The 16,056-nt window shown below is 42.3% G+C and overlaps 2 protein-coding genes across 2 annotated transcripts; both read right to left on the bottom strand.

The window, feature by feature from the left end:
• Positions 1 to 2,596: 2,596 nt before the first annotated feature.
• LOC308324671 (bMERB domain-containing protein 1-like) lies at positions 2,597 to 10,718 on the bottom strand. The gene is made up of 6 exons (XM_080776878.1): positions 10,708 to 10,718; positions 8,020 to 8,143; positions 5,533 to 5,606; positions 4,132 to 4,246; positions 2,908 to 2,981; positions 2,597 to 2,721 (listed from the first exon to the last, which is right to left on the bottom strand). The coding sequence occupies exons 2-6, from the start codon at positions 8,121 to 8,123 to the stop codon at positions 2,603 to 2,605; spliced, it is 486 nt and encodes a 161-aa protein (XP_080633004.1). The 5' UTR covers positions 8,124 to 8,143; positions 10,708 to 10,718; the 3' UTR covers positions 2,597 to 2,602.
• A 1,465-nt stretch (positions 10,719 to 12,183) lies between these two features.
• On the bottom strand, positions 12,184 to 16,056 carry mfsd6l (major facilitator superfamily domain containing 6-like). Its single transcript, XM_080775770.1, has 2 exons — positions 15,920 to 16,056; positions 12,184 to 15,271 (listed from the first exon to the last, which is right to left on the bottom strand). Exon 2 carries the CDS (start codon positions 15,232 to 15,234, stop codon positions 13,405 to 13,407), a length of 1,830 nt encoding a protein of 609 aa, XP_080631896.1. The 5' UTR covers positions 15,235 to 15,271; positions 15,920 to 16,056; the 3' UTR covers positions 12,184 to 13,404.

A 16,056-nucleotide genomic window follows, 5' to 3' on the forward strand; every position in this document is an offset into this window, starting at 1 on the left:
CACGCCTTTGTTGTTCTTCAGTAGGAAGTAGAATGACCAGCCGTCTGACATCTCGATGCAGAATTGTAGCCGGGATTTTGGATTTTTCACTGTTTGATTTTGTGGGCTTTCCTTTGTCGTTTGCTTTCGTGGTGGGAACAGGATAGCTGGGAAAGGTCCTCACAAGCACATCTCTTACGATGCCTTTGCTGTCAGCGTTGACACTGACTGCTCTAGCCAGCTTGTACTGTCCTCTCAGGGCATTTTGGTCAGCCAACCAGACCACATCTCCAACAGCAACATTTCGCTCTTTGGTGTGCCATTTGTTCCTTATGAACAAATTAGGACCGGTCATTTGGCTCCATTTCTTCCAGAACTTGCTGACTTCTGCCTGAATATTCTGAAGTCTTTTGTATGGGTAGCCATCAAACTGAAAGTCTCCAGGGTCACCTTTAGGATGGGCTCGTCCTAAAAGCAGAGAGTTTGGAGTGATGCAGTCTTCCCTGCTTTGAGTTCTTGCATCGATGGGTCTCTCATTAGCAAGGTTGGCTGCCATGAAGAGAAACGTTTGGAATTCTCCCCATGTGAAAACACCTTCTCCACCAAGGTTGCTTAAGGCCCGCTTCACTATTCTGAAGAAATGTAGTTTGCAGTATACACAGGACAGATACAGAATGATAAGGGTAGAGAGATATAAGCACAAAGAGTAAAACATATAATAAATGAGTATAGACACTAGGTAGGCTACAGTACAGTAACATACAGTACAGGGAGCAAAAATCATGTACAACCCCATTAACGTTATTGTAAATCCGGACATTTAACATCTTGTCTGGCCATCTGCACTTGGACTTGGACTTAAGGTGAGTTTTGTTTGAGATTTGGATGTGTGGGTATAATGACAACACAGTATGAATCAGCTGGCCTGGGAGTCTTATAAACACCTTTAACAAATCAAGTTATGCTTAATGTCTGCGCAATTCATTCATTTAAGTATTTGACCAATGAGATGGAATGGAACTGAAGACTACAATGGGCACCTACTGTACATCTCAGGTATACTGAGTGAAAGAAGAATCACCTTGAATATTGTCTTGGTTACTGGCTGGAATGTCTGCAATGTTGCTCCCAGTGGTGTTAATGCGTTATTTCAAGCCAAAATGTTAGTCTTTGCCAGGCAATGTGTTTCGTCATGAGAATTTTAAAACTAGCTGCCTCTTGCCCTTTCACATGTGAATCCAATGATGGAGGCTTTAGAATGCTGTCGTGTAGGCCTACTGAGGATTGCAGAGCCTAAGCCACTATAGACCACAATGCGTCTTTGCGTTCTGAGGATGAGTCATCGGTGAACGCAGTGCTTCTGAATGTGTGTGTGTGTGTGTGTGTGTGTGTGTGTGTGTGTGTGTGTGGAGGAGAGGGGTGGTAGCTGAGGTGATACAGTATGTGCTCCTGTAGAAGAATTGTGAACAGCTGGTTCTCTGCGTACAACAACAGCGCTCTCCCCACATGCATCAGCTGGTTGTCATGGTAGTTGTTATACACATGGATATAGCTGGATGCTGTTTGAAAGTAAGATGTCAAGCTCCCACACAGTAGATACTTTGTCTATATCTGAAATGATGTTACAATAATGTGAAATAATGTGATGTTCATGGTTTTATTTATTTTTCTTTTTGTCCAAATGTAGTGTCGATTCCCAATTCCCCCCAGGTGTATAGTCCAGTAATACAAGCACAATGAGAAGCTATAGCTGTTTCTTTTCAACCAATCTGGGAAACCATTCAGTTAAAAAAAAGAAATATTATAGTTAGAAGATTATAGTTTATTTTTGATGATTAACAGAAATTGCAGAGTCTGTCTTAAAAGACTACTTGTCACCTGACAGGAGTTGTACTGAAAGGATGTACCGCATGTGGAGGAACATGCTATCTTTCCCAGTTCAGCTCCCCACTGAACAGGCTGTAGGATGGGCATGGGCTATAGTGACAGAGATCGCCCTCTTCACCTGGCTTGCATTCAATGAACGAGAACAATTGTGTTCACTGGAACGCACAGGAGGCACTGTGGAGTCCCAGGCTCCATGGTGATGCACAGGAACTTTACTCCTGTGTCACCTGGACGCCCATTATGTTGAAGGCTAAGCAGGATTCCAGTGTTCTGTGACAAGATGTCACAGAACACCAACGGTACTGTAACTGGAGCAATTAGAGATTAGCACTTTGTACTTAGCAGCTATAGGGCGTCTTAAGTATCAGGGTCTAATACTCCACAAATGCATAATTGCACAACCACAGGAAACATGATAGTGACTACAGTAATTATCTTCTGGAAAGGAAAACATTCAAATATCCAATAGGAATGTCAACCAATTAGTGTACCTGCTGCAAAAAGTGATTCACAGCAGCAGATAAATTATTACAAATTATTATTGTCTGTAATTTGTTATAATTTATAAGCACATCAATGCAGACTGTCTTAACACGCATACTGCATACTGTATACATACAAATGCGCACGCAGGCATGCACGCACGCATACGCACACACGCACACAGTCCCTCAAACACAAGCGCAAACACATACATAGAAAGTGTTCTCATTATGTGTCCCCTGTGGATGTTGTTCTACATAATGGAGCAGGTGAAGCCACAACATTCCTTCAGGAGTGTCAGCCCAGTTTTGGTGAGGAATGGCGTTGATGTCTGCTGGGATTTGGAGGCCACTCTTTGTTCCTGTGGATGACCTGAATAAAAAGCCAAGGTATATAAATGTGCTTTACCGTATATTCACGAGGATATGACTGCTGTTACAGAACAAAACTTTACTGAGCATTGACATTCCTCCTGCTATAATGATGCATTTGATGTTGCTGAAGAGAATTGTAAAAGAGTGGAGCTTTGCAGTCATAGCTCCATGGTAACATGCTTACCGGGTTTCTTGCTCAAATTCTTGGGGAATTTGGACTGTAAGAAGTCTGACATTTCTCTGTCTTCCTCTCTTTCCCTGTAGGCAAAGGGAGGATTTAATTATGTACTACTACAGTGATGACAGTTATTATAAGATTATAAGATTTTCATAGCCGAAATGATGACTGACATATTATGTCAGTCATCATTTTGGCTATGAAAATCTTTTGATGCGTGCGTGCGTGCGTGCGTGCGTGCGTGCGTGCGTGCGTGCGTGCGTGCGTGCGTGCGTGCGTGCGTGCGTGTCAGTGTTTCTAAGTGGTCTGGTATGTAGTTAGATTAGAATTAATTCATATTCTTTACATTTTAATTGGCTTCAATCAGTATGTTTTACAGCAACTTAGGCTGTACCCAAATGGGTTCACATGTTGCAGATCATTTAGCCCACTCAGAAAAAAGGCTAAACATCACGTACACTATTTGATAGTTTAATTCAACGACGCAGCAGTTGCTCTCTGAATAAATAAAGTATGATTGCTTCCGACAAATACCACCTGCCGCCTGTCTGAAAACTGCCAATCAGACATTCTCACTCAGAGAATAAGCATGACATACTTGGCATGGTTGACAGCTAATGTTAGTGGCATAAACAGTCCATCTATGTGGTATACCAGTAATACCACATTGCATGCAGTACAGAAGGAAGAGAAGAGATTCGCCCTGAGATTCGCCCTGCTTAGATACAGCCATAAACCACAGCTGTGGTGAATCGATATGACATTATAAATCATCTGTTCAGGCCGAAGCAAAAACCCATTTAAAGGATATCAAACCTGCCACAGAGTATTACCATATGGTATCCTTTTACCTTTCTAGACATTGAGGAAGCTTCTCTGGGTGTGGTGGTGGGTACATTGCTTCAAGGATCATGTTGGAGCTATTCAGTGTTTTGTAATATTTCTTAATTAAACATATATTTATTTATTTTGTTGCCTTTTTAAAGAATTATTTGATTGGCCACAATTGGCAGCCAATCTCCTTTTCATCTAAATTTTTTGTTTTTTTGTTGCTTTGCTTAGTTTTTAAATTAGTTTTTAACTTAGTTTTTAACTTAGTGTGTGTGTGTGTGTGTGTGTGTGTGTGTGTGTGTGTGTGTGTGTGTGTGTGTGTGTGTGTGTGTGTGTGCGCGCGCGCGTGTGCGCGTGCGTGCGTGTAAAGTGAAACACATTGCTGAATGCTGGTCTCACCTTAGCCTTTCAAACTCCACATCATCCACCAGGAAGTCTCTGGTCTCCACCAGCTTGTGAATCTGCAACAGCAGCTCTCCTTCTCGCAGTACGTCCTCCTTGGATTTGTCTTTGTCTGTCCATAATGATGATAATGATGTTCATCATTCAGACATCCAATTCATTATGCAACATTATTTACAGTGTTTCAATTGATGTTTTATGTATTTTTCAAAGCCAGGGATCATTGAGTTTGCACAATATTGGTGGAGAAGGCTGAAAATGTACTGTCGAGATTAGAAGTTTATCTAAGTTCCTGTAATATTATATAGAATATAGAACTGAAAATCCTACAATGAAAATCATCACATTTCTACGGTGCAACTTGTCCTTTGTGTTGTCATGGGGATGACCTTCTACATAGCCTGCAGCAACATGACGTTGCTCTGTCGGGCAGAAACCTTGTTTCTCCAACTAATTATTATGTTTTTGCGTAAATTACAGCACGACTTCATCACACAAGAGTGTCACACAAAAGTAGTGAAAATAGTAGATCTACAAGCACACAAGGTTGTAAATCTGCTATTTTCACTATTTTACAATGTTTTTTTTAATAATAATTAAAAAAGGGAACGGTTGGCCTGGGCCAGGCTTAGCGGTCCAGGCACCTTGGCTGGTAATCCAGCATGACAGTGTGTCGCGGGTTCGAGTCGAACTTTGCTGTGTGTCTTCTCCCCCATCTCTCTCCCCGTTTCATGTCTATCTACTGTATAACTATCAATAAAGACAAAAAGCCCAAACAATTTCTTTAAAAAAAAAAGGTTTTGGAAGGTTTCCATCAGACAGCAGCGATGAGGGAGTCACGCTTTCTGATGATCACTACTGCAATAAGAGAAATGTAATTGTTGCCAGAGATGAGTTATTTTCTGCCCAGCGGTCTTCATGTTTTCATTGCAGAAACTGTTAGTTGCAAGAGAACTTGAATGAAAGGAATAAATAGCTCTAGTTCATCGCTGAGTTCAGAAGCAACAGATAAAGATGATCAATACTATTTGGATTTATATCTATTTTTTATCTATTTTGGGCGGGAATCCCTTTTGGTGTTTTAAACATTATGTTATAATTTAGCTATTGAAAAATAGCAGATCTCGGTGGCGCGCTACGAGCTTGTAGGTCTGCTATTTTTGAAAAATATTTATTTCAGAAGACTGGAGGATTTAGAAGAAATCTTTTAAATCAGGCCTAAATCGGTTAATGTTCACCTGGTAGTGAGACCAGTTTCTGAACCACTTTAATAGTCACCTGGTAGCGAGACCAGTTTCTGAACCACTTTTATGTTCACCTGGTAGCGAGACCAGTTTCTGAACCACTTTAATGTTCACCTGGTAGCGAGACCAGTTTCTGAACCACTTTAATGTTCACCTGGTAGCGAGACCAGTTTCTGAAGCTCCTTCTTCAACCTTGTGATTTCTTTGCAGAGCTGGATGTCATCCATCCTGCAAGGAAACAAATGTAAACGATGAAGGCATTTCAAAGAAAACACCTTCCCTAGAGGGCTTGTTATTTGCAAGAAACCTAATAGATTTAGAACCTGCCTTTATAATGGGGTTGTCTGAAGTTTATTGGGTGGAGAGGCTGTCTGCATGCATGGTAATCAGAAGTTCAGTAGCCTATACTCTACATGTCAAAGTTAGCGTCTCTGAGCAAGACACCCCTTAAATCTCCCCCCGGGCGCTCATTATGCCCATCTGAGAAACCATCAATGCCTTCCTGTGTTGGAATTTATCCAATGTATAAATATACTTTTCATTGATTAAATATTTATAGAACCCAAAGTCAGACTTAACCACTTTCAACTTGGGCATGTATAGTTGAAACTTTTCAAACATTTCCAAACAATTCACAAGAATAGAATATCTACAAGCTCACAACGCGACACGTTATGAGCTCTCTGGAGGAGTATACTGTATCTGCAGAGAATCTGGCCATTCTGAGAGGAAGTCGCACAGATCTGACAGACTTTCAATCAGCAGTCACAGGGGACCGGTGTTGCTAATAATTCAACGATGAAAACGACCACCACTACTATATCAAACATGGTATTTTTTGTAAGGAAAGAGGAGACCGTTTAGAAGCCCTCAAGTCTTCAGAATGGAGGAGATAAACAGAGCAGATACAGAAGCAACAGTGCAATGAAGAAAAAAGATGGACTATCACTGTTATAATATCTTCTCAAAATACTGAAAAACACAGACGGGTTCTTCCGATGGCGAGACAGTGTCAAATGTACAGTAACTCAAGTGGTTACCGGTCATGAAAACAACAGGAGAGTGTTGATTTGATTCCCCATTGGTTTCAGTTGGGTTAAGATGATACCAGGTCCTCCGGAAATATTGGCTGAAACACAGCGCCATGTGAATGAATCACCCCTGACGGTATCAGATCTTATTACAGCGGCTGACTCAGGGCTACATTTCAAAGCTTCAGGGGGTCGGATACTCTAAGGGTCGGACACACTCGATTCCCACTAGACTAAACAAGGCTGTAGTGTGGAGCGCCTGCGGCTGTTATTACAATAATGGCAAAATGAGAAAAATTACCCCAGATACTATAGAAACATGTCCCAGGCTCTTGGGAACAGGAAATGTGTTCAAGATGCCGGTTTTCGTGTCAGGACTGTGACTCACAAGATGCTATTAAGCACAGTAAATGACAGTACTACTGTACAGATTTTAGTTTGACTGTCTGCTTGTAGGGTGGGCAATGGCTGAGTCAAACTAATTGGACTCTGAACTAGGAGTGACTATACACCCCTGTTATGCACACGGGATCAGCCATTCCCACACAGTCTTGCCAACGGTGTATTGGTGGGAGGGAGGGGCTGAATAAACAATATGAAAATGTGTCTGCAATTTGAATTAAACTATTCATAAAGTTGATGTCTCATTCATACAGTTTGATGTGGTTGCAGTGGGGGGGGGACGACCCTGTAAGAAATAAACATTGCATCACTTTATCACTGCATAATATTTGCAGAAGAAAAAAAATACTATTATTGTCAGAATACACTGGTCAAGTGTATATTCCTAGCAGCCCCCCTCCCCCAACATGAAAAAACACACTTCCATCCAGAATGCAAACATTTGCATAATATTGTCGATCTACCTCGAGGGAAAGAAAAAGGCAGCGGAATCATTATAAACATGGATCAGAGAGTGAGAGAGAGAGAGAGAGAGAGAGAGAGAGAGAGAGAGAGAGAGAAAGGGAGAGAGAGAGAGAGAGAGAGAGAGAGAGAAAGAGGGAGTAGAAGAACAGATCTATTCGTTTGATCATAGGCAGCATTTTGGTTTAGAAACCCTGTGTGTGCGTGCGTGTGTGTGTGTGTGTGTGTGTGTGTGTGTGTGTGTGTGTGTGTGTGAGTGCATGCGTGTGTGTGTGTGTGTGTGTGTGTGTGTGTGTGTGTGTGTGTGTGTGTGTGTGTGTGTGTGTGTGTGCCTACGCGTGTTGTGCATGTACTGTACGTGTAAGTGTCTATGTATGTAATAGCTCCACCAGCAGTCCCCTAATAGGATCTCTGGCAGATCGGCACTGTCCTCCTCATACTGTATAACGCACAGATCTCCCCCTGTTAGATGTTATTCCATATAATTAGGGACTGTGTGTAACTGTTACTAACAAGCACAACAAAACAACCAACCAACCATGTATTAGCACACACAGAACCATGCAGCTTTATGACCTAGAACAGATATAACTTTTATTAGGATGGCTAGATTTGACAATTACTTTTTTATTGTACGTCCTTTGCCATCATAGTGTTGGTTGGGTTGTATACCTTCTGTTAAACCATTTGTGTTGCCTTTTGATTGTGTGTAGTGGTTATAGTTCAGTAGAAGAATGGGGTCTTACATGTATCTCAGTTCTGACTCCCTTCTGACAAGGATGTCACGTATCCGCTCGATTTTAAACAGCTCTCCTTCAATGTCAGCAATGGTGATGGAGGAGTCGGCCATTGAAATGATGTCGTCATCTGCTGAAAAGAAGTCAAGAATACCACAAAAGTCTGAAAAGGGATTTGGGATGTGAGGAATTAATAAGAGAGTACCCCTCATAACATGTGGTGTTCTAATCTATTTGACAAACAGCTGCAGTTTTGAACCTGCTGCAACTCAATGTTTTCTTTTTTTTTAAACGGTCACAAAATTCTCACTATCTACGACACATTGTATCAAGGCGTCACCATGGAAACAGGTAGGCTAGCATGTGTCAGTTCATCATTATGACCATGCTGCTGCTTCTGCTGAGCGACACAGTTGTAGTGTACTACATACTGTAGGAGGAATTATGAGACTGTTAGGATGACCACACACACACACACACACACACACACACACACACACACACACACACACACACACTGACACATGCATGCACGCATAGCCTACCCTGACCACACTTATATCGACTTAGGTTAAGCGTTAATAGTGGAGATAGCGGAGTCAAATACAAACCGTAAATAGATGTGACAGAGAATCGGTGATGACTCACATGCGGGAGGTTGGCATGCTCATGCTCTAGTGACTTTGAATGTAGGCTATAATGAACTGCGTTAAGTCATTAGAACAGACGAATGCAGTCACATTAACGCTTCCTCAATTCTGCCAGCGACGGTGTCAGGAGGTGGTCCCTTCCATTGGTCATAGACAGCTGAACGGCTCTAATTGCTCTTATTAAAGATCACGCTTTCTTCAATGTTGGAAGGAACACTCATTAGAATATTACAATCATTTCAACTGGAGTTTTACAACAGCAAAGAGGAGGAGAATGCTGCATTAATTGCACATTGAGAATGATATGGTGCAGGTCACTGGTCACTAGAAACTCTATATTTACAGTATTAGTTGCGATGTGAGCTTGTAGATCTGCTATTTCTACTGAATGTTCGCCCCCCAGATTGGGGAAACTGGGGATTAAATCTGAGCATATAGCTTCACAGATGCTCTCATAGTTCCACATCACAGTGCAGATTTAACAGGCATAATGAAAGCCCAATTATTCCTTCTGTACTACAGAATGACTGCACTGCCCATGCCACCCTATACCACCGTCCACCTCCTGCTCCCCATGTACCTGCTATCTACAGTATGAGTCACCCAGCACTGCTGCAGGATTGGCTTTTAATTACCCGACCTTGTCTTGAAGAATGACATTAAAACCATTGTGGATTGTGTGTGTAAAACAATTAACACATGCACGCACGCACGCACGCACGCGCACACACACACACACACACACACACACACACACACACACACACACACACACACACACACACACACACACACACACACACACACACACACACACACACACACACACACACACACACACACACACACAGTTTGTGTACAGTATGCTGAATAAGTCAAAGAGCCTAATTCTTTTTCATTAAGTGCATTCCTTTCCCCAATTATGTTTGCAGTTGTCAAAATTGCTCTTGACTTTTTGATGTCATGCTGCACTGTGAATGCCTGCTGTACAGTCCGTATATGTCGGACTGCATCTGGCATTTAAAATGATCAGCTACATCAGAGCACATTGATTGCATTGGTTTTCTGTATCACCTGTGATTGCTCCGTGCACAGCATGCATATCAGTACTATAACTAAGTGGGAGAGAGGTTCCATTCATTACATGTTCTATCCTAAAAGTGAGTGGTGTCTAATTCTAAAGTAGGCCTATAGCTGTGAATAAACGTCTCTGATAAGAGAACATTATGAAAGGTTATATGCTGTGATATTGATAAAGAGAGACATATGTTGAAGACAGATTAATCTTATTGTGGTTAAAGGGAGTGACAAGGCCTTGTTTTAATTCTTGCTTCCAATCAATTCCACCCTAATCCTAAACCACAGGTCAACGTATACAAGTCCTCAAAAACTATAGGCTTGTGGACACAATTAAGCAAACAAACAAAATAGGAGGAAATAAACACTTCTGTGTGTGTGTGTGTGTGTGTGTGTGTGTGTGTGTGTGTGTGTGCGTGTGTGTGTGTGTGTGTGTGCGTGCGCGCGCTCGCGTGTGTGCCTGGTATGAGCAATGAGCATAACCAGTGTAGGGTGGCCAACAGACCAGAACGTCATGACTGAAGGATAGTCCTAAATTCTAACCCAAGATGACATATGCATCAAATCTACAATGTCATAACCTGGACTTAGCTACTCTACACGCAGATGTTAGTGCGTGAATAGGTCAGTCTATGCAAGAAATCAAATGGTCAGTGTTGAATTAAATTACTTTACAGTCTACTCGAAGTTGAAGTTGATACACAAAAGTAGATACACATTTTAAAATACTTTGTTTAGACCAATTACCACCTGTCACACTTATACAAGCAAACATCCAATCACTTTGCAGACATAAATGTTAATGTTGTGTTAAAAGACACTACTGATAGACTTTTTTTTTTATCCTAGTGGGAACTCAGGTCATAGCAGCACGGTAGGTATGAAAACAAAACAAAGCAAAAACAACTGCAGAGTAATAATAATAATATGCTAATAAGGTAAAAAGGAATAAACCTGTCAATGAACTCACCAGTTTTTTCAGGTCCATCCACATGAGTCCGTTCTAAAGACCCATACTGTGCAGGTTGTGAGGTTTTTTTCCCCTTCTCCATATCTCTTGAATGACTTAAATATCCTCGTGTTCAATTTATCTGTAAACAGTAAACAGTAAATTAAACAATATCTTGCTGAATTCTTGCCTTTTCATATAACATTTGAATTAGCCTATGAAACGCATTTACTCTGTTCACGCCAAACCAACATGTAAATGACAGGAGGAAAGCTGCCAACAGATGTGGAGCCGACTTCTGTGGGTTTGAAGACTGGAGTCGGAGAATCTCAGCACCACGTATGGATGGACAGCGCATGTGATGTGACAGCTGTTCACATGCGCCATCTTGTGACGAACACGCAGAACTCCCTCAACGACAGTGCAGCTGCAACGCATCACGCATGAGTCATGACACAAATGTTGGAGTGATGGGGGAGGCATCAGGTTGTTTATATTTATTTTGTTTTGAAAGAATATCAGCATCTATCCTGTAGGTGGAAGTGTTTCACATACCGACTCATAATTTTCATACACAGATACATGCTCACCACAGACTCAGTGGGGTACAAAGTGAAAGATCAGATTATCAACATTTCATAGAATGTATGCCTTCACAAATAAATAAAAAAGGGGGGGCGGAGCAATTCATAGTTCAAGCATAGTGCATTTCCTATTCTCAAGATCCTGCAACATTTTATCTATCTGGGGTTCTTTTCTTATCATTATTGTATCAGCTCAACGCCTCAGGTGGGATCTTATCAAGGGTTTTCTCTACTGCAAGAAGCATGTAATATTTGAAACATTGTGAAAACTTAAGTTATTGCAATTTCAAAATATCATGGAATAAACACTGCACTGAAAGGCACACCGAGAAATGTCAGGATGACATCTGTCCGATACCAGCTGTTCCAGATAGAAAAGCAAATATACTGTAGTACTTATGGTGTGTGTGTGTGTGTTAAAGTGAGGCAGCAAAAACTATTTATTTTACTAAGCTAAGAAGAGCCATTAGCTTCATACTGTGTAGAGCTTTTTATTAGATGAAAAAGATCTATTACACAAACTTGCTAAACTGGTGATTTCAGAAATGTTCTCACTTGTACTGGGTATAGTTCAGCAGATGTAAATCCTGCTACTATGCAGTGTTGTTTTCGTCGACTAAAACTATGACAAAAATGTTCGTCGACTATACCTTTTTTTCACTGAAGACAACTAAATGGAAAACTAAATTAAAACTAAGCTATGATGACTAAAACTAAGACCGACAATTTCATCAACAAATAAAAACTAGACTAAAATGTTAGGGACTAGTGGACAAGAGATCCAGTGTAAGTCATTTTACACTTTGTTGCATGCTGAAAATAGCAGATCTACAAGCTCACAACACGTCGCAGCGCGATGCGTTGTGAGCTTATAGATCTGCTATTTTCAGCAAGTGTAAAAACAGTCATTACGACGGCATCAAGGCCCGCCAAAAGTTTAGTTTTTTTAAACATTTTAGTCAACTAAATCAACTGTAGATTTAGTCGACTAAAATCTCATGGTATTTAGTAGACTAAAACTAGACTAACACTAAAACATTCCAGGTGACTAAAACTAAATAAAAAGTATTCAACAGACTTATGACTAAAACTAAAATATAAATTTGCGGCCAAAATCAACACTGCTACTACGTATGGCATAATTCTGTATTGCTTATTCTTATTCTGGTATGCAATGGATTGATTGACTTCTCTCTATAGCGGTTATGCACGTGACATCATCATCATACCCGAGTGAGTGTCAAAAAACTACTTTCTGGCCTTGACAGCCCATACAGTACAAGTACATCCAAACAGAAAAGTCCTATCTGATTGTATTAACTATGTTAAACAACGTTAAACTCACTTTATGTATGCTCATACCCTAATGAATTTTACTACCATCATTAAGTATATCAGGCACATACAGCGTGTGTGATTATGTCAGATACAGATAACTAAACATTCAAATGAACATCTTTGGACAAAAGTAAATAATACAATACTTTCTTTTTTTTACATTGATTGAATATTGGTATTCATTTTATATCAGCCTGACATCAGTGCGGGATGCTGCTATTTCGAGTCCAGATTGCAGGTTTGCAAAGGCAATCTGTAGTTTTATTAGAAGTTGCTTTTCAGACTTTGTTCATAACAGAACAAAACAGGCCAGTTGAACTACTGTAAGACACATTTGACAAAGGTAAATGGAAATACAGGTCAGGCAAACACATTTTGTCAAACTAGTCGTTCACCAAATATAACGTTACATACATAAATATACAGTAGTATATTTTCCATTCTTTCCAATAGCTTTAAGCAAGGGTTTGTCTCCATTGTTGTCAAAGCAGTTGAGTATACAGCACTTAGTACAGTAGTTCTGAATTGAAATGTAAATATATAAGTTTACACTTGAGAAGTCTGGCAAAGTAAATAACAATAACATTAAGTCAGCAGGGGTAAGGGTCTCCTATACAAAACCACGTTTGGTTAAACAAACACTAAGCAGACTACCTGGGTGTGGTGAGCCGAGTTGCTCCACAACAGCCTCACAGCATACACACTCCCTGTATTTACACTGAGCTGAAGGATCCATCATTTATAACGTCAACAGTGACCAAGCTGTCTGTTTTACTGAATGACACTCCCGCCATCGCTAATCCTGCTTTCTTAAAGGACTACAGTTATTGTTGCTCTTGTCAAGTTCCATGGCTTTATCCAGCCAGTCCCCGTCAGAATCGGAATCACTCGCCTTGCTAGCGTCAGCCACCAGAAGACGAGAGTAGTTAATCCTGCGCTGTTGAGGGGCTTTCCACTGGAGCAGTGGCAGACAGAGGCACCAGAGAGCCAGAACCACTGCAACTCCCCTGAAGAGCCAGCCCACCCCAAACCTCTGGACCACAAACCCCCCAGCCAAGCTTCCCAGGCCTGCTCCCAGGTCCAGAGACAGGCCCTTGTAGACCCAGGTCACGCTGCTCTCAGCGCCTGGCGGGGCTACATCCTCACACTGTACCCACACCGCCCACCAGAGGGCTCCACCACTGAAGCAGCTCAACACCTGAACAGGGACCACGGCCCAGGGTCCCCAGAGGAATGAGTAATAGAGGCACTGTAGGGCCAAACTGACAGCCCCGACAATAAGCACCCTCCCTGGGTTAAGGATTTTAGACATGCAGCCAGCCAGAAGAGGGAAGGCTGCCTGAGAGAGCAAGGCAAAGGCCAGAGACACTCCCATGTGCAGCTCATTGCTGCCATGGTCCTGCATCTGCCAGAGGAGGAAGTTCTCCACAGTGGAGCCTGCCATCCCTACCAGAAAGGTAGTAATCACACAGAGCAGGGCCCGGGGATGCCCGTGCACCAGCTTCACCGCTTTGAGAAGCCCGTTGTTCTTGCCTCGCTTCTTGTTCAGATAGAGAGGCAGGAACGCCACGGCAGGCAGGGCCAGAAGCATCAGCCCAGCATAGGAATAAAAATGTACGGCGCTCCTGGGCGTCTTTCTGAAGATGAGGCAGCTCAAGCGACTCACCAGCAACCCTGCTCCCCCGGCCCCGCAGGCCGCTCCCAGCAGCCCCCACACCCTGGTACTGCCATAGCGTTCCGAGGCGTCCACATAGTCCAGGAACTCGTAGAGGCCGTCATCTGCCGTCCGCTCCAGAGGGGAGCAAACATGCTCCCATATCAACACCACAATGGTCATCATGAAGAACAGCTGGTGCTGGGTGTCCATCGCCTTCAGGCCTCCCCAGATGTCGAAATGAAAATGACCATCCACCTCTTCCGCGTTCTTGGCCGTGAACCTTACGTTCCTCACCAGTTTTGACGAGTTGGGGTGTTTGTGATGTACAATGGAGGCATTACCATGTAGCTCTTCAAAACTGCTGCTGCTGCTGTTGACCACCATAGTCACATTCATTTGTGAGATATGAGGGGTTGATTCATTACGGTGCTGCTGCAGTGTGTCAAGTGAGGCTTTGGTCTGCATGGCAGGTTTGGTGTCTCCTGCTGTCTTTGTTGGCGACGTGACAATGGAATGAGACATGGCATGAGTGGTACTGACATCTATGTGGGTTGGAGTTGACAATGTGGTGGCTTTAACGATATCCGTGTGGATGGAATCACCCGGACCTGCAGTCAGACTTGTGCCGACATCAGACGTGTTACAGAGACTGGTCAATCTGTCACCGTCAGTAGCTGGGATGAGTGGAACAACCAGGGCAGCTGCCGCTGAACAAACAAGGCAGACTGTTATGATGGCCCTCCTCTTATTGTAATGCTTAGACAGCGCACTGGCCAGGGGGCTCCAGAGCAGCGATATGAAGTGCTTGGTGGACATGATGAGGCCCGTCATTGCAGGGGTCAGGCCTAGCTGTCTGAAATACAGGGTGAGGAAGGGGAGGAGGCAGCCTCTGGCGCATGAACACAGGAAGTTGAAGGTGCCAGCCAGGACCAGGGCGCTATTAATGTCTATCTGCTTGTTCCCCTTCATGACTGCCCAGCCCAGGGAGCTCACACACTCTTCAGATCTGTCTCACATGGGGGGAGAGAGAGAGAGAGGGAGAGAGAGAGAGAGAGAGAGAGAGAGAGGGGACAGGGAAGGGGAGAGAGAGAGAGATGGTTGAAGTTCAAGTTAGCACTATTAAAGAAAAGGTTATGACTTTGAGGGAGGTACAAAAAAATTAAATCCAGGACAGTATTGTATTTTAGCTGCCAACTTATTAATGTGCCAACATTACACTATAGCAGCTGTGTATGGGGTTGCATGAATTGCATTTATAAATGTAATCTAATTCAAAAACAAATTATCAAAACTTACAGCGTCTAATTGTAACACTTTGTAGTACTAGTAGGCCTACTTCAACACCAAGCCATAACTTAGATTAAACTGAAACTAAAATACAAATGAATGAATACAAATTGTTGCACAATCCACAATAGTTGTACACTCCATAGAACTACGCATAATATACTTGATCTAAACATAAGAAAGTAGCCAATTTAAAATATAATTTACTTAAAAAGGGATTCATTATACAGCATTTCGGCAGGCAGCAGCAGCACCTGTCTGCCTTTCTTATCAAGATGCAGAGCACGTCCAGGTCCACGTCATGTGCAAAAGTTACAGACAGTGGTATGGACAAAAGTAGAAAATTGATACAATTAAGAATGTTTACCTTCCAAAATTTGACAAATGTACGGTCCTTATCTTCCAGCACTCATTTCACATTGTATTTCTACGTTCGTGTGTCCGTTTTATTTGTTGATGTTTAGTTTTCTTCTGTCGATTGTCGCGCTGCTGCTACCTGTTGCC

This window comes from Protomyctophum bolini (genome assembly GCF_963924005.1).
Source record: "Protomyctophum bolini genome assembly, chromosome: 11".
NCBI lineage: Eukaryota > Metazoa > Chordata > Actinopteri > Myctophiformes > Myctophidae > Protomyctophum > Protomyctophum bolini.

What these genes read in the sequence shown, in the direction of transcription:
- mfsd6l (XM_080775770.1), bottom strand. Translation starts at nt 15,234, where the DNA reads ATGAAGGGGAACAAGCAGATAGACATTAATAGCGCCCTGGTCCTGGCT.
- LOC308324671 (XM_080776878.1), bottom strand. Translation starts at nt 8,123, where the DNA reads ATGGCCGACTCCTCCATCACCATTGCTGACATTGAAGGAGAGCTGTTT. An exon ending in GAAACTGGTCTCGCTACCAG is followed by an intron (nt 4,247 to 5,532) that starts GTGAACATTAAA and finishes CATTATGGACAG; the next exon opens with ACAAAGACAAATCCAAGGAG. An exon ending in GTGGAGTTTGAAAGGCTAAG is followed by an intron (nt 2,982 to 4,131) that starts GTGAGACCAGCA and finishes CTTTGCCTACAG; the next exon opens with GGAAAGAGAGGAAGACAGAG.